The sequence below is a fragment of the Orycteropus afer genome, unplaced genomic scaffold (genome assembly GCF_000298275.1).
Source record: "Orycteropus afer afer isolate SDZICR_OR568_19922 unplaced genomic scaffold, OryAfe1.0 scaffold00250, whole genome shotgun sequence".
In the NCBI taxonomy this organism is placed as follows: Eukaryota; Metazoa; Chordata; class Mammalia; order Tubulidentata; family Orycteropodidae; genus Orycteropus; species Orycteropus afer.
In genome coordinates, this window is record NW_006921837.1 from 3,603,019 (window position 1) to 3,620,889 (window position 17,871).

The 17,871-nt window shown below is 43.5% G+C and overlaps 1 protein-coding gene across 1 annotated transcript in view; it reads left to right on the plus strand.

The window, feature by feature from the left end:
- CCDC13 (coiled-coil domain containing 13) overlaps positions 1-17,871 on the plus strand; it is a 45,412-nt gene that overhangs the window by 25,526 nt on the left and 2,015 nt on the right. Inside the window, exons 12-13 of the mRNA XM_007949683.1 lie at positions 1,358-1,480; positions 16,320-16,474. Of these exons, the coding sequence (XP_007947874.1) occupies positions 1,358-1,480; positions 16,320-16,474 (278 nt within the window). The remainder of the gene's footprint in view (positions 1-1,357; positions 1,481-16,319; positions 16,475-17,871) is intronic.

Consider the following 17,871-nt stretch of genomic DNA (forward strand, 5'->3'; position numbering starts at 1 on the left):
TGTGCACTCTACAGGGATGGTAGGAGCCAGTGTGCTCCATAATTACCCAGATTGATGGTTCTCAAGCTTGTTCCTTCCCTAGCACACAAGCATTTACTGAACCCAACTACATGCAGGGCCTGCCCTCTTGGAGCTTCCAGACCTCTCCCCTCCATAACAGGACAGGAGTGATCCCAGGGAATGTCTCTCTCAGGGCTACATGGATTGAACCGACTCCCTTCTGGTGGGATCTGAAGGGGGCGGAAGCCCCTTCTCCTGGCTCCCCCTTCTCCCATTTGAGAATCATGGAGATGACTTGGAGCAGGCTTTCCAAACTGCAGTGTGCACCAAAATCACCTAGTGATCTCATTAAAATGCAGGCCCTAATAGAACAAACCTGGGATAGAGACTGGGATTCTGCATTTCTAATAAGCTTCCAGATGTTGCCACAGCCACTGACTCTGAAACCACTTTGAGTAGCAAGGCCTTCCAGCATAGTTAGGAGTCAGAGAGGGAAAGGTCTGCAGTCCTTCAGCCCATCTCAGCTAGCTCCTCAGTGTTCAGAGAGAGGACTAGGGCCCAGAGAGGAGAAGAGGTCTGCACAAGACCACAGAGCGAGTCCACCCCAGCCCTTGGCACCACACACCTCTGAAGCCCTCCCTGTGTCTTTCTGTGCTGGGAAAGCAAGCCCAAGTCACCCAGTCTCACTGGGGAAGGTACAGGGTGAGGCAGAGAGCAGCTTGCAACTCACACATAGTGCTGGTCCAGAGCAGCTCACCTTCTATCCTAGACCCAGATAGAAGTAGGGACTGGGAGGCAGGCCCAGTGATGAGTAGGGGGAGCAGTGATGACTGGGTCAGGGCTGGAGAAAACTGATCAAGTCACAAAGCCAAGGTGTCCAGGATCCAGGAAAATGAGCTAGATTTGGGGCCAAGCCAGGAGCTACAGGAGGGCTAGGGCAAGCTGGCAGGGAGACAGAGAGACTGGGCCTACCTGTTATTGGGTAGGATGGCCAGGCCTCAGAGGCCATACAGTTACCCAGGGCACTTCCAGGCCCCCAAGAGACAGCTTCCATAGCAGATGGACTAATCCAGACCCCCATGGGGATTGGGTGTTCAGAGGTAGCCATGCAGCTCCAGTCCTTGTAGTATCTGGCTTTGGAACAAGCTAAGTGGGGCCTTAGGGACTAACAGCACCAGGAAAAGGCCAAGGGAGAAGGTCCAGGACAGGGTGGTTGGCATCTTTCTCTCTGGATGGCTCTGAGGACCCCTGAATGTCCTTCCAGTCCTTCCCACCATTACAGGGGCCCTGGTAAGTGTGTGTCTTCAAGCCACCCTTCAGATGACCTCTGCCCTGTGTCCCCTACCTCTGTCTCTAGGTTCTTGGACTCCCCAGAACAAAAAGGCTGGCAGGCACAGGTGTCAGAGTTCAAAGCCCTCTGGCAGGCTGCTGAGGTGGAACGCGATCGACTCACCGAGTTTGTCACTGTCCTACAGAAACGGTAACACATGGCACTCAGGGACATGTTCTCACAAGCCTGCATGGGATAGGAGTGGACAGCCTGGTACAAGGGCATCCCTTTGGCCAGGGGCCAGACATCCTCCAAGTCTGGGTCACCTCACCTGAGAGTTTGGCTTCCACAGGCTTGGTGCTGAGGTATTCCTAGCCGTGTCTTGTGTGCCCACCTAAGTGTCCCACAAACTTGGGGCCCTGCATCATAAGGACAGCCCTGTCATCCATGTGCACAAGTGCAATTGTCACATGGCATGTGGACAAGAGGTGGGAGTCTCAGGGAGACTCTGTAATAGGAAAAATCACTCAAATCAACTCCCCAGTAATTAAAATCTAGGATGGATGTGGCACTGAACTCAGTGCTGTTGGAGAGTTGGTGGGAAGAAGACCCAGCCTAGACTTTTGTCCAGAATTACAAAGAACAAGAGAGTTGCTGACACATGGGGTTGAGACTTTTCTGGGGAGGGAGGCCTGAGGCAATGAACCAGGCAGCACGATTTTCTCCAAAGTTGTTGACAGACTTCCATTTAGATAAATCAGTACTCCTTGCTCAAGTGACCCTTTTGGCAAGAAATGAGGCTGTCCAGGCCAACACATGGTCCAACCATGTGACCTCCACGCTGAAAAATACAAAGGATAGCACTGAGTTTCTGCCCCAACAGGCCATATCATGTATCAGTCAGAGCTCTTTGGTGGCAGAAAACAGAAACCGATTCTGACTAAATTAAATAAAAAGAAGTTTTTTGGAAAGCACTGGGTAGTTGTCAGACTCCAAGGTGCAGAGCACAGGAGGAGCTCAGGAAGGTCCAAGGATCTCAGTAGCAGGCACACTGAAACAGTCTCCTCTGAACCACTGGCATAGTGCAAGCCCAGTGGTTTTGGCTTCCTGTGTTGGTAGATTGTGGGAGAGAAGGTCTAACTGGCCCTGTGTTGCTCACATACCCCTAGGAGCAAGCTGGCCACCCTGACTACCCTCAGGTGCTCGCAGAATGGAGGAGAAGTAGTTTCCCACTGGGAAGAATGAGGTATCATTACCAAAGAAAGGGTTAGGAATGCTGGGAAGGCAAAACCAATGCATGTCCACTACATAGGCAGTGAGAAATGGTCAGCTTTAATTTTTTTTCTTGTTATGATAATACATAGAGAAGGTATGAATTTCAGACATATTTAGGTCAATGAGAAAAGTAACATTCTTTTTCTGTAATTGCAGTTTAATGTATAATACAAGCCTCCAGTCTAACAAATGGCAGAAACATACTCAATTCAGATTTTCTCTGCCATTTTCACACCCAAGTTTTGGATTTTTGTTTTGTTTTGTTTTGTGAGCCAGGGTGGCTCAGTTTTCTATTGCAGCATAACAAACTATCCTAGACTTAGTGGCTTCACACTCAGTGGTGGTTCTTTCTATGATTCTGTGGGTTGCCTGGGTTATTGGCTCCATATAATGTTAGCTATAGTCACTCAGATGGCCCCACTCATGGAAGCTCAGCTAGTGTGCCTCAGTTCTTCTCCACGTGGCCTCTCTCTCTGTGAGGTGGCTTCCAGGGTATCTCCATGAAAGGCCAGGATTAGGGTGAGGCAAGCAAGGCACCTAGAGTGCAAAATTCAAGGAGCCAGGCACTCTGAGTCGTGTGTGGGAGCCTGAGGGTAGGTGTCTCTTTCAGTTTGGTGCCCCAGGTGCCTCACTTGCATCACCCTAATTCCAGCCCTGTGGCCCCTCTTTTATCAGCAGGATAGCCTGCCCTTCTTTACAGCATGGCAATTAGGTTCCAAAATGGAACACTGAAGAGTATAAGCTCCAATGTGCAAGTGCTTGTCAAGCTTCTGCTTACATCATACTGCTAATATCTCTGGCCAAAGCAAGTCACATTGTTAAGCCCAAAGTCGATGTGGAAAACAACTACACGAGAACATGAATACTGGGAGGTATGCCCATTAAAATGGTCACCCCTGTCACAGTCTATCACACAAGGCATCAGCATCATCAACTATCTGTTGATGTTATTATCCACTGAGGAATTTTATTCTCCTTTGGTCATCAGGTATCAGTGCATAGGTCTTGTTGCTGACTTGTTTAGGTTTCAGTCTCTCTCAGCTGACATCCAAGTCTTAGGGTTCATTCTGTTATTCTGTGCCCTTCTGAGCTGTGAGGGAGTTCTATAGGGCTGACCTAGGCCCATCAGCTAAAACACTGCCTTTTCTACTCAGGTATTGTTGCCTCCCTGCATTCCAACTAGGAGAGGGGGTTCAGGCTCCTTCTGCACTTGGATGCACCCCCACACTTTTCTGGATTTCTCACCCCTTGCCAACAAGCCTGAGGGTACAGTGCAAGACTTTCCTTTTTCAGAGACCCTCAATATCTAGAGGTGCTGTCCCAGTCTTGCACAGGAGTCTTTTTCTGTGCAGCTTCCTCCTCGGCAGGACTCTGCCCTACAAATCCAGCTGCCTCAGTGTTCCCCTCACCACCATCACCCTGCACTCCCACCCCTGGTATCATCTTCTTAGCCCAGTGAGACCACAGTGCTCTGCTGGGGTTCCCTCTCCAGTGTTCCAGGCAGAAGGCGCCTCAAGCAGAAAGCCAGGGGCAAGGGTAGAACTTAAGTCATTTGTTTTCCTTCTCTCAAGGATGACAGCTGCCTGATGTCTGGTGTTATTTCTTATACTGTATCTATTTTTCTAGTTCTTGAGGATAATTAGTTTACCATGACAAAAACCACTCAGTATGTCTCTTACAAAAAAGCATATAGCTGGCTTTGTTTTAAAATTTAAACTAGCAGTTTCTGGGTTTTAACAAGAGTTTAATCCATTTTAACTTATTATAGTATTTGTTTATTTGTTTGTTATTGGGATTTGGGTGAAAGTTTATAGAGCAAATTCATTTTCCATACAGCAGTTTATACACATTTTGTTTCATGACATTGACTACAATCCCCACAATGTAACAGCTCTCTTTCCACTTCCTCCCTGTGGTTACCTCTTCCCTGTGTCCTTCTTTCTCTTGCATTCCTGCCTTCTGAGCTATCTCTCTATGCAAATACTGCCCTTCTGATCTCCCACGATTGATTGTTCTAAGGGGTATGCCTACCTGGTGTAAATGTTCACTGTATATGCCTGTCTGTTGCTTGGCTGGAAGCCATAGGAGTGAATTCAATTCCAGGCCTGAAGGGTGACTGGAGGCCATAGTCTCGAGGGTTTAACCAGCCAAGGGAGAAGGGCCAGTAATCCTGGTCTTTCTTTATAATTTTCACTTTTGTTCCATATTTTTCTCCTCTATCCAGGATCTCCTGCACTGATCCCTTTCCAAATGGTTGACAACATTTTCACTTGTTATAATACTTGGAATATTTTAATTATCTTACTGTCTTCTATTTACCATAGTTTTTCTTTGCTCCTTTTCCTCCACCCTTCATATTTAATAATAGTAGATTGATCAAATTGTCTTTATTTCCCTTTTTTCTATTACTGGTTTGGAAGTTATACATTCTGTCTCTGTTTTTTTAGTGATGATCCTTAAATTTAACATGAAACTCAGCAAGTCTAAAGCCAATGACTTTCTTTACCATATTTTAACCAATAGAGTAAATTTAGAATGTTTTAATCCTGATTTTCCCACTTGGTCTTCCATTACTGTTTCCTAACATTTATCTTTCACATTCTTTTTAAATGCCCAGAAATCAAACCCTCCAAATTCATTAAAAAAGAAAAAAGTAGCTTATTTACCCCATCATCTGAATATTTGTTAGCATCCCCACAATCACAGTTCCCATGTTTAGAAATTTAAACATTTTCTTTCCTTTTTTAAAATGTAATTTTACTTATTTAGTTATTGTTGAGAATATACACAGGAAAACATACACCAATTCAACAGCTTCTATGTATACTTTTAGTGACATTTAAACTTCAACTTTTTAACATCTAATTTAAAAAATGTCTTTGCTCAGAGTTGTGTCTTTCATCTCATTTTTCCTTCTGGGTTAGTTTCCTTCTGATCAAAGCACATCTTGTGGTTCAGTGAGGGTATGCAAATGATCAACTCTGAGTCTTAGTTCATTTTTTAAATGTCTTTATTATAGTTTTCTCTTGAATGACAACTTAATTTGGCATAGAATTCTAGATAGATGGGTGTTTTTTTCTCAGTGCTTTAAGGCTATTATTCCATTGTCTTTTAGCATCCACTGTTGTTAAGAAGAAATCTGTTACCAGTTTCATAGTCTTTCCTTTGTCAATAATATTCTTTCTCTCTGGATGCTTTTTCAGACAGTTTCCTTGTCTTTGATGTTTTGACCTTTTGCTGTGATGTGTTTAGCTATTTAGATTTTCTTTTCTCTGCTCAGGAATTAGTTGTGGGTTTTTTTTGTTTGTTTGTTTGTTTGCAATCCAAGAGCTTCAATTCTGGAAAATGTTCCGCCATTTCTCTCCTCCATTTTGACTGTTCTTTTCATCTAAAACTCCTAGTCAGTGTATGTTAGGTCTTCTTATACTTTCCACTGCAGTCCTTAATCTCTCTCAATATTTTGGGCCGAATTCTGGATGACATCTTCAAACTTATGTTCCAGGTCACTAAATCTCTTCAGTTGTAGTTCATCTGCCATGAAACTTATTTTAATAACTATGTTTTTCTTTTCTAATGTAAACCACCTGCTGTTTTTCTTATAGCATTTGTTCTTTCATTGAGATTTCTTGCCTTTATCTTTAAAAAATTTTTTAATTTACTTAGTCTCTTTAAAATTGTACTATCATCTTCATTCCTTAGAACCCCAAGTAACGCTACTGACTCTCCTCATGGTGCATTACTTCCCTGTGTGGTTTGTATTTTGGGGTTGTTTTGTGAGCTTATCTTCAGTGGGATTTTTTTTTTCTTGTGAGAGCCCTTAACAACCAGGGTTATGAAAATGCACCCACAGAGTGGTTCTGCTTTTGTTTCTATGGAGCCTTTGAGGTTTCAGTGGTCTCTGATCAGTACTTTATGTTAATGTGTTGGCTTTGGATTTCCTGAACACATTAGTGTTGGCCTTGTGCTTCAGTTTCCTATGAGTGGCTTTTTACTCCCCCTAGTTAAGGCCCTGGTAGACTACAAGCTTCCTTACCACTTTCCTGGAATCATAGGTGAAAAGTTTTGAATATTCTTATCACAGCTGAAACACTCTTTAGAGGCTTACAGATTTACGCAGAAAACTAACTTCTAGCTTGCTGCCTTGTAAGAAGCCAAGTTTATGTCTTCTGCCCTCATGTGGGCATTAAAAACCCTGCCTTATGCTACTGGAAGTTTTATTACTTTTTCTATTACAAATGTAATACTTACTTACTGCAAAAAAAAAAGACCTTCCTTTCCCAGATCCCAATTCCTCATTCTTCAAAGATAAGAACTGTTATGCAAAGTTTTTCCTTTGTACATCTAATCACACACACACACACATATTACATATATTATTTAAACATAGACTCAGGTTAAACACATCTTTACATTTTCACATTTTTGTGGAAGTATTTCTATATCATGAATTCCTAAAAGTAGCATTGATGGATCAAAGGATCGACACATTTAAAATGTTCACAGTAATGGCAAACCGACCTTTCAAAATGAATTAGTTGACATTCTCACCATTAATGTGAACTCCTGACCATCTCTCCATATCCTCACCAGCACTATGTTTTATCAGTTTTTAAAATTTTTGTCAAACTAATAAAGGAAAATGACTATCTTGTTGTTTTATAGTGGTTTGCTAGAGCCCAAAGAGGATGAACATGAACATGTTCATAGTCTTTTGCATGTTCTTTTCTGTAAAATGCCTATTCATGCCATTGCACATTTTTAGAGAGTTGTTTATTTTTTTCTTGACTTATAGGAGCACTTTATATACTATGTATATAATATTATGTATTGTGTGTATGCTATATAATATTGTGTATGTTTGTCTTTGTAAAGATCATGTGTCATTGTATTAAGTGGATTTCTGGGTCTAGGGGACCCCATCATCTGAATATTTGTTAGCATCCCCACAATTACAGTTCCCATGAAAGCAGCATTTTAAAAACATTCACAAATGATCTGACTACTTAATATTCGTTACTTCATACTGGCGTTGGGTCAAGTTGTTCAGACTCTTGAAAGTGTTTTCAATACAGTGAAAATTAGTTACAAAGTAAGAAGGCAAATCTTCCAGCAGATTTGGAATTTTGTAAGGTTAGTTCACATACAATTGTAAAACTGTTCAAATCGCATTCATAGCCACTGATAAATGAAGATCTAGCTAAGTTAGACCAGTTAACAACTGAAGAAGAGAAAATCAGTGTGAACAAAGACTGATCAAAAGAAAATGATCTGGATATCAAAGGGTCTGAGAGATCATGATGGAGGCAGATATCTGTACAGACCAGACTTGAGGGGCAGCCTCTGACCAGGCCACAGTGAAGGTGCGAAAAGAAACAGGTGTTGGGGTGTGTTTGAAGGAAAAGGTGTAGGGTCTGCTAATAGATTGTTAGCTGAAGGCAAGAGGAAGAGGAGGCAAGGGTGACTGACACCCAGACCTTTGGGCTGAGCAACTGCATGAGTGACGGTGACATTTATTGAGATGCGGAAAGCACATTGGGAAAGAACAAGAGAATCAAAAGTTTCATTCTTAAATTTTGTGGGAATTCATAAAATCCTTTCTTTTATATGGTGTTTGCTGTTGGTGTCTTTTATTATGTCCTCTGTTACAGATTTTGCCCATTAGAAAGTTAAACAAAATATAAACATCACTGAAATATGGAGCAGAAAAGTTAAAAGTCCCTACCCACAGATAAAACTAGTCAGTGTTGTTATGTTGTTATTTGCCGTCAAGTCAGCCCTGACTCATAGAGACCCCTCCTTGGGTTTCCGAGGCAGTATCACTACGGAAGTAGGATTGCCCAACCTTCCTTCCGAGGAGTGGCTGGTGGGTTTGAACTGCCAGCCTTCTGGTTAGCAGTCAAGTGCCTTAGGCACTATGCTACCAGAGCTAAACTAGTCAATAACTCCTGCATATTCCTCTAACTTTGTTTTCAATTCATCAAGTAAATTATATTAGCATTAGTGTTTATTTTTAAATTTAAAAGGAGCCCTGGTAGCACAATGCTTAAGCTCTCAGCTACTAAATGAAACATTGGTAGTTGAACTCACCAGCCACTCCAATGGAGAAAGATGAGGTAGTCTGCTCCCGTAAAGATTGTTGTTGTTGTTGTTGTTATTTGCCATCGAGTCAGACCCGACTCATAGCGACCCTTCCTTGGGTTTCCAAAATGGTAGAAGTAGATTGCCCAACCTTCCTTCCGAGGAGTGGCTGGTGGGTTTGAACTGCCAGCCTTCTGGTTAGCAGTCAAGTGCCTTAGGCACCATGCCGCCAGGGCTACTTCCATAAAGATTACAGCCCTGGAAACCCTGTGGGGCAGTTCTACTCTCTCCTGTAGGATCACCATGATTTGGAATCAACTCAATGGCAATGGAATTTTTAAGTTGTTAAAAATTTTGTAATTTGTTTACATATTATGTACATTCTTCTGCTACTTGCTTCACTTAGCAGTATATCACTGACATTCTTTTCATGTCAGTGCATTCTTTTCATGGTTACATAGTACTTCATTGTGTGATTCCACTATTATTTATTTACCATTCCTCTATTGCTAGTTTATTGGTTTCTGATTTTAAAATATGTTATTGTGTAATACATTTCCTTAAATTCTCATTTTACTTTTACTTTTTTTAAAAAAAATCAGAAATGGATAGTGATTTTACCAAATGCTACTTCAGCATCTATTGAAAGGATCACATGGTATTAATCCTGACATTGAATCTCATAGCTCTAGTGTTGAATAAACCTTGTATTGTAGAACTGTGTTGTACTACGGTATTCTATTTTATTTTCTTTCTTTTTCTCTCTATTTTTACTGTGATAGGCAGAATTTTAAGATGACTTCTAAGGTTTCCATTCGGTGGTGTCCATTCCTTGAGTGTGGGCATATGCAGTGTAGTAAATTACCTAGTATGGCTTTTCTAGCCATAAGTCTTTGTAAACTCCATGGGGGAATTTGCCGTGAGCAGCTGTGGAGCTCCTGATTGTTAAAGTTATCCACCTAGGGTATTTCTGTTGTGAGTGGCACAAAGCAATGTTCTGGAAAGTTCGTGCTCTCTTTCAGGTATATAGAATTCTGATGTCATGATTGGTTAGCTTGGCCACTCTGCCTGCCTCAAAAGGAGCCCTCCTAGAGGCAGAAGGAGTCAGAGAGACTCCTTCTCTGGCTGAGAAAGACATGCTACTGAGAGAAATATGCTCCTGAGGGACACACGCTGCTGAAAAAGAGACACCAAGAGACACACACTGCTGAGAGAGTGACTGAGAGAGACTGTTGGCTGAGAAACAGTGGGCTGAGAGAGTGAGCATTTTTCCTGAACTTGAATTGTAGCCTGGTGCTTCCCTAATGAACCCCATAATCTGTGAGTTCTGTGTGGCCACTGCAGCGAATTTTCGAACTCAGCAGAGAAGTGGCAGGCACTGAGGGAGGAACGGTTGGTGTCAGGGTTGGAGGGAGGCAGCATGTCTGGCCTCGCAGGGATAGGCCTTGAGCTGCTGATGGTGATTCTGTCTTCCTCTTGTGGAATTAGAGGAGGTCAGAAGATGCGGCCTCCCTACCCCTTAGGCAACATAACTTGCCAAAATGATGAGATAGCATTCTCATGATTATATTAATTTACATGGCAAAAACAAGCTTGCTGATATATACAATAAAACCTTCTAAAGCCAGAACATGTGTAAGGTAGAAACCTGTCAGAGAAGGAAAACTAAAATATCTTCCACTAAGATGAATGATGCGTAGTGCCTAAGACACTTGACTGATAACCAGAAGGCTAGCGGTTCAAACCCACCAGCCACTCCTCAGAAGGAAGGTTGGGCAATCTATTTCCATAGTGATACCACCTCAGAAACCCAAGGGGGGGTCCTATGAGTTAGGTCCTATGTCTGACTGAATGGTACATAACAACATAACAACAACAAGATGAATGATAGAGAAGTGGTAAGACTACACTTTGTCAAAGGCAGAAAATTCACAAGACCTGGAAAAACCAAGCAGTCCTATCAAGTTCCAGGTCTCACAGGTTTCATGGTATAACATTCCTGATCAGATGACTTGGAGTTCATCAAAAGGGAGATTACCTGGGTGGTCCTGACCTAATCCCATGAGCCCTTTAAATCCGAATCTAGAGGTCAGAAACTGAAGTCAGAGATTCAAGGCTCCTTGAAGGAGCAAACTCCTAGTTTGTGGAGAAAGCTACTTGGTGGGGAATGATGGGAGTCAATAGTTACCAAGGAAATGGGACCACAGTCCTGCAAGCACAAAAAATAGCACCCTGCCAACAACCTGAATGGGCTTGGAACAGTGCTCTAAGCCTGAGATGAGATAACAGCCCCTTCTGACACTTGAATTTCAGTCATGTGAGACCCTGAAAAGAAAATCCAACTAAGCCAAGTCTACATTTCTGACCTAAAGGAACTGTGAAAAAATAAATGTGTGTTTTTAGGCCACTAAGTTCATGGCAATTTGTTCATGACATCAGTAGAAAGCTAATACATTTTCTCTATCACTAACTGTGAAATCAGATTTTTAACAAACATAGGAGAAGCTGTCCATTTTTCCTATGTTGTAGAATCGTCTAATCAATAAGAATGAGCAGTTCCTTGGAGGTTGGATGTAACTTTCTTGAGAGCCTTCTTGGCCTGACATCTTTTTCAGAGGTATCTTCGACAACCTGTTTTAAAGGTCAGGTTTTCTGTCTCTTCTTGAGCTACTAGTGTGTCCTCTTGGTTACTTAGAGAATGAAATGAAGTCATGTATATGCAGTGTCTTAACACAGTACCTAGCTCGTGGAAAGTACTCCAAAAACTGTTAACTAGGTTGTTGGTATAAGATTTTCACCTATCCCAGAGTTCAGATTGATTGTGTGGATCATGACAAATTATGGATAACATTGAGAAGAATGGGAATTCCTGAACGCTTGATTGTACTCATGAGGAACCTGTACATTGACCAGGAGGCTGTCGTTAGAATGGAACAAAGAGACACTACATGGTTTAAAATCAAGAAGGGAGTGTGTCAGGGTTGTATCCTTTCCCCATACCTATTTAATGTATATGCTGAGCAAATAATGTGAGAAACTGGACTATATTAAGAAAAATATGGCATCAGGATTGGAGGAAGAATCATTAACAATCTGAGATATGCAGACAATACAACTTTGCTTGCTGAAAGTGAGGATGACTTGAGGCACTTACTGATGAAGATTGAAGAATACAGTCTGCAGTATGGATCACATCTCAATATAAAGAAAACAAAAATCCTCACAACTGGACCAATGAGCAGCATCACAATAAATGGAGAGAAGATTGAGGTTGTCAAAGAATTCACGTTGCTTGGTTCTACAATCGATGCCAATGGAAGCAGCAGTCAGGACATTAGATGACGTGTAGCATTGGGAAAGTAAACCATGAAGGAACTCTTTCAAGTGCTGAGGAGCAAGGATGTCTCCTTGAAGGCTAAGGTGTGCCTGACACAAGCCATGATATTTTCAGTCGCCTGGTATGATGTGAGAGCTGGACAATGAATAAGGAAGACTGAAGAAGAGTTGATGCTTTTGAGTTGTGGTGCTGGCGAAGAATGCTGAAAGTGCCATGGACTGCTAAAAGAACTAACAGACCTGTCCTGGAGGAAGTGCAGCTGAAATGTTCATTGGAAGCAAGAATGGCCAGACTTTGTCTCACCTTCTTTAGTCATGTTGTCAGAAGGGACCATTCCCTGAAGAAGGATGTCATGCTTGGTAAGGTGGAGGGTCGATGAAAGAGGGGAAGGCCTTCAAGGAGATGGATTGACACGGTGGCTGCGATGATGGGCTCAAGTATAGCAGGGATTGTGGGGCTGGCACAGGATCGGGCGGTGTTTCGTTCTGCTGTGCTTGGGGTCGCTATGAGTCAGAAATGACTTGACAGCACCTAACAACAACAACAGAGTTCAGATATGTTACCGGCTGTGTCAAAGGGTGTCTGTTTTTATAATCCTACCTAATGCAGTGAGCCGTTTTGATCTGAAAAATTGGGGTCTGTCTGAGCTCAGGGAAATTTTATCTTACATTTTCTTATTATTGCTGCTTTTCTATTTTTCCTTTTCTTACTGAAGTTCCTATTATCTGAACATTAGATTCTCTGACTCTGTCCTCCATGCCTCTTCTCACTAGAAGTTGCCACTTCTCAAGTAATTTTTACTTTGTATTCTGAGATAATTCCCCTAATTTATCTTCCAGATCACTAATTTTATTTTCACCGGGGATCCTTTTTTTTTTTTTTTTTTTCAGTACTTCTGATGAATATTTAAGTTCAGAAATCCTTGTTGTTGTTTCTAAGAGCTCCTTCTCACTCTATTAGCTCTTCTACATTATTTTTCAAATCTCATTGAGAATTTACTGAAGCATTTTTAAGCAGTCTCTCTCCTGCCTACTGTGCTACATCTGTATCAACAGGGGTTCACCTGGGCTGATTTTCCAACCTGGGCCCCTCTTTCAAGCAACCGATTTCCCCTTAAAAGCCCAGCAGTTTGCCATCACCTGTGTGTCTTCTCACTGCACTCTTGGGTGTGCCAGTCCTGACCCCAGGTGTGGTTCCCCTCAGCCTCCACAGTGTTCTGACCATTGGGGTCATTTGCAGCAGCAGGTGGCTGCTGGGAAAAAAGACTGCCCTTCACTATTCACTGCCCTTCACTGTGTACCTAGAATAGTGCCTGGCATATGAGGGCAGTTAGTACATGTTTCATGAGTGAGTGAGTGAACAATTTAATGATGGAGTGATGTGACCTTCTCTCAGAATCAGGGCTTCCTGAGGAAGGGTCACAGCCAAGACATAGTGAGGGTCATTCTGAATGATAACTGCCAAAGCCAGGAGTATTTTAAAGAGGGTGGGAGATATGGGGGTGGTGAGGGTCAGCCTCAGCCTTGGTGAACACAGTCAGATTTATGGATAGAAAGGATTCACCCCACTCGCCAATCCAGCCTCAGTAAGAAATGAGAACAGGCAGCCATGTGAGTCCCCACTCGTGGCAGATTTTTGAGGAAGCTGAGCAGTGGGGCCCAGGGTATCAGCTCCAAGCGCCACTACTCAGTCACCTCCAAAGGCTGCAGCTACCTTCCTTCCAACAGGCCAGGGAGGTGAGAATAGGCAAGGACACAACTCACCACACACTGGCCTCCAGTTGACAACTCACAAAAAGTCAATGCCCTGGTCTTTTTATACACTTCTGTAAATACAAATATAAGAGTGGAGTCTCCTCTTTGCCATTTCAAATAACAAGTGATGCTGAAGTCTAATTTGGATATTGGCAACAAGTTTTGCTCCTCACCCCACCCCACCCCCATTATCTATTGAGTGTACCCTTCTAGACCTTTATTCATGATGTACAGACATGAACCGCCAGCCTTCTGGTTAGCAGTCAAATGCCTTAGGCATTATACCACCAGAGCTTCCTATGTACAGGTAGGCATAGGAAATTTATTATTTATTAGAGAATTTTTTTTAGCTTAAGTGTATGACATTGTATGTGTTGTGGTGCTTGCTTGTTTTCACCAGTCCTGTGACTTGGAGATCTACCCATGTTTGTATGTATATATAGATCTCCTCGTTCTTTCTCATTGTTCTACAGCACTGCTCTCTGGAAGAACTTTCTGCAGTGATGGAAATGTTCTGTGTCTGTGCTGTTCAATACAGTAGCCATTAGGCACATGTGGCCCTTGAGCACTTGACATAAGGCTAGTGTGACTGAAGGACTGAATTGTTCATTCTCATGAGTTGTACTTAATTTTAATTTAAATAGCTAAGCGTGGAGGTCAGGCTGGCAGCAAACATGTTGGCCACCATAGCTCCACCATATTCCATGGTACAAATTTGCTACCATTTATTTTGTCTTTTCTCTGATGATGGGCCTTTAGATTATGTTAGTTTTTTTCTTTTGTTGGTATAAAAATGGATTTTCAAAGAACATGCTTGAACAGTCCTCTTTGGGCATGTGTGTATGTTTCTCTAGGGCCTTAAACCTTCCTTGCCAAGATTGTGTTAGTGCATGTGTACTGTTCAAATAGATTGTCTATCTTTTGGGCCCTTCTTCAAGGTAGAAAGACCACTTCCTGAAGCTACCACCCTGATTTGCATGTTCTATATGTAACCCTTTGCTTGGGTTAGACCTCAGGGAGTTCTGGTCTTCCCACTGACCTGAAATGCTATACCCAGCCCCGAGAGATTAAAATACAATAACCACATAACAAGGCCTTCAAGGCCCATGAATTTATGGCCAGTACAGTATATAAAAAATGAAACAATGGACAGAAGGCAATCACTAACTCCAGGAAAAGTAGAAAATTGCATAGGAAAGGTAATCATTACTACATTGGTCCCTTGGTATCAGCAGAGGATTGGTTCCAGGACCGCTGTGGATACCAAAATCTGGGATGCTCAAGTCCATTATATAAAATGGCATCGTATTTGCATACAACCTACATACATCCTCTTATATACTTTAAATCATCTCTAGATTACTTATAATATTCTGTACACTATAAATACTATGCAAATAGCACTTGATGCCCCTCCTTAGCCTTGTTTTGAGCACTTAATTGCTTCTCCCACCCCCTAAATATTTTCAATCCACAGTTGGTTGAATCCTTTGATGCAGAATTAAGCTGTGGATACAGAGGGCTGACTGTACATTATGCATCTCCACTCTGAATAATTGGTCTAACTATGTAACATCCTGTGATAGGCAAAATTTTGACCCCCCAGTGTTATACCTATGAATACTTAATATTACATGGCAGAAGGGACTTTGCAGATGTAGTTATGATTATGGACTTTAAAACAGGGAGATGATTGTGGATTGCGTATATGGGCCAAATCTAGTCAGTTGAGCCTTTAAAAGTGGAGAAATGTCTCCAGCTGAAGTCAGTCAGAGTGATGCTACAGATGACAGCAGAGAGATTCTAAGTGTGAGAAGGGCCTTTCATTGCTGACTTAGAAGATGGAGGGTCCAGGTGACCTTTGGAAGTTGAGAATGACCCAAATTGGTGGCCAGCAAGGAAATAGGGACCATAGTCCTACTGCTACCTGGAACTGAATTCTGCCAACAACCTGAATGGGCCTGGCAACCAATTCTCCCCCAAATCCTCCACTTTGATTTGAACCTTGTGGAACCCAGAGCAGATAAAGCAACTGAGCGTGCCAGATTCATAACTTACACACTCTGAGATGGTAAATCTGTGTTTTAAAGCCACTAGGTTTGTAGCAGTTTGTTATAGCAGAAATAGAAAATTAATATACCACCTAATATTAATTCAGGAAAAAAAATTAAAAAAGGATTACATTGAGAGGTAGGGAGGTGATAGGTGATTCTGTTTTCAGGGAAGAGAACTATAAGAAAACTAAGTTCTCATGTTGCATGGCAGGAAGTTGAAAGATGATCTTTAAACCTTAGAAAAAATAGCAGTATAAGCATCTGTAGAAATATGACAATAAATATTCAAAGAAACAGCTAATGGTATAGTTGCTTCTGAAGAGCAGGAGTTGGAAGTGAGGAAAAGCTGCCGATTTTTTCGTTGTAAGCTTTGGAGAGAGCTGTATGATTTTTAAATACAATTCCTGTGTTACTCCAGTGAAAATTAAGAAGACTAAATCTTACCACCACCACCACTGTAAGACTTGCCCACCTCGCCAAGAACCTGAACAGGTGCAGTGGGGCCTGCCCCTGCACCAGGGGTGTGGCAGCCGCTCCTCTCTGGTCCCCAGGGTGGAAGAGAGTAACAGCAAGCTTCTGGAGTCAGAGAGGAAGCTGCAGGAGGAGCGGCAGCGCGCCGTGGTGCTGGAGCAACATCTGGAAAAGATGCGTCTAGAGCCTGGGCGGGCGCCAGGTTCACAGAAAGCAGTCCCCAGGAGCAAAACAGGTAGGGCTGGGACATGGGCTATAGGTGAGGTGGGAGTGGGGACAGACTTGTTGCTAATGCTGCCAGCCTGCAGCACTGTTCAGCCCCATTGGTGAGAATGGGGGAAGCAGAGGCTCCACTGAGGTGGCACTTTTCTCACCCCAGCTGCTGGTATGTTCTTCTTGGCCCTCCAGAACCAGGAACCCAGAGCTCCAGGGGTCCCTGTGGCCCCAGCCCACTTGCAAGCCCTTAGCCCTTAGTGCCTCTGCTGACTGCCCTCAGCCACCACGTCCACTGCCATCCCTACCCCAGCCTTCAACCCTCTGTCCTGAGCCAACTGTTCTCAGAGTTGGTCATGGGGCAAAGGTGGTCTGTTGGAGAGGCCCCTGCAACAGGAGAGCAGTCCATTTCCACCTCCTGCAGCAGTCAAGCTAAGCAGGTGTCTCCACAGGTTCTGAGACTCAGGCTTCTTGTGTCTGTGGGTCCACCACCCCTAACATGCAGCTCCCATGTCATGATGTAAGAGGGTTGCATCAGCTCCCCCACTAGCTGCAGGAAGGGGAGAAGGGAAGGAGACAACCTGCTCCTGTCCTTCTAAGGGCATGGCCCTAAAGTTGCAGGTGGCACTTCTGCTCTCATCCCATTGGCCAGACCCATATCCCCTGGCCATGCCCAGCTGCAAAGGGAAGCTAGGAAATGTCTTCATCTCAATGGTCTATTGCTCTAACGCAGCAGTTCTCAAGGTGCAGTCTCCAGACCAGCAGTATCAGCATCATGTTGGGGTGGGGTGATCTGGGGTTGTGGAATCTCAGAGCCAGAAGCCATTTCTGGGGTAGCTAACTGCCAGGGAAGAAGAACTTCCGTCTGTCTCCCTCTGACCTCCCCACCACACCATCCTCCAGGCTCTGGGGTAGAGGTGCTACTGCCCTCACTATACTGTCTCCCAGCATCTCCAGTAGTACTCTACCCCTCCCCCAGCACTCAGCCCAGACAAGATCAGGATGTTTCAGAAGATATGCCAGAAATGGGTCACAAAGTGGCCTCCTACTCACCCTCCTCCAAAGAGCAGGGCCAGGACTTGACAAGGACTCCCTGGAACTGCTGAGTGTCCAGGCTGGGCAAGGTCTCTGGGGCTCAACCCTACTGACCCAACAAAAGTGTGGTGTCTCCAGGCTTCGAGCCCACTTCTTGTCAAGTTCCCAACCAGGGAGGGCTAAGCCACACAATTTTCTGAGGGTTCCAGCAAAAATGCCACTTTGATCTTGCCTGGGCAGTTGGGGACAGCTGCCTGAAAGGGTCCACGTGGCTCCTGCCACCTGCTAGACTGTGACATGGACAGAGCACTGCGCCTTTGGGAAGTATAGCAACTTCCAGGCAATAAAACAAAGAGACTGGAATCTGGAATCCATTTCATTCCA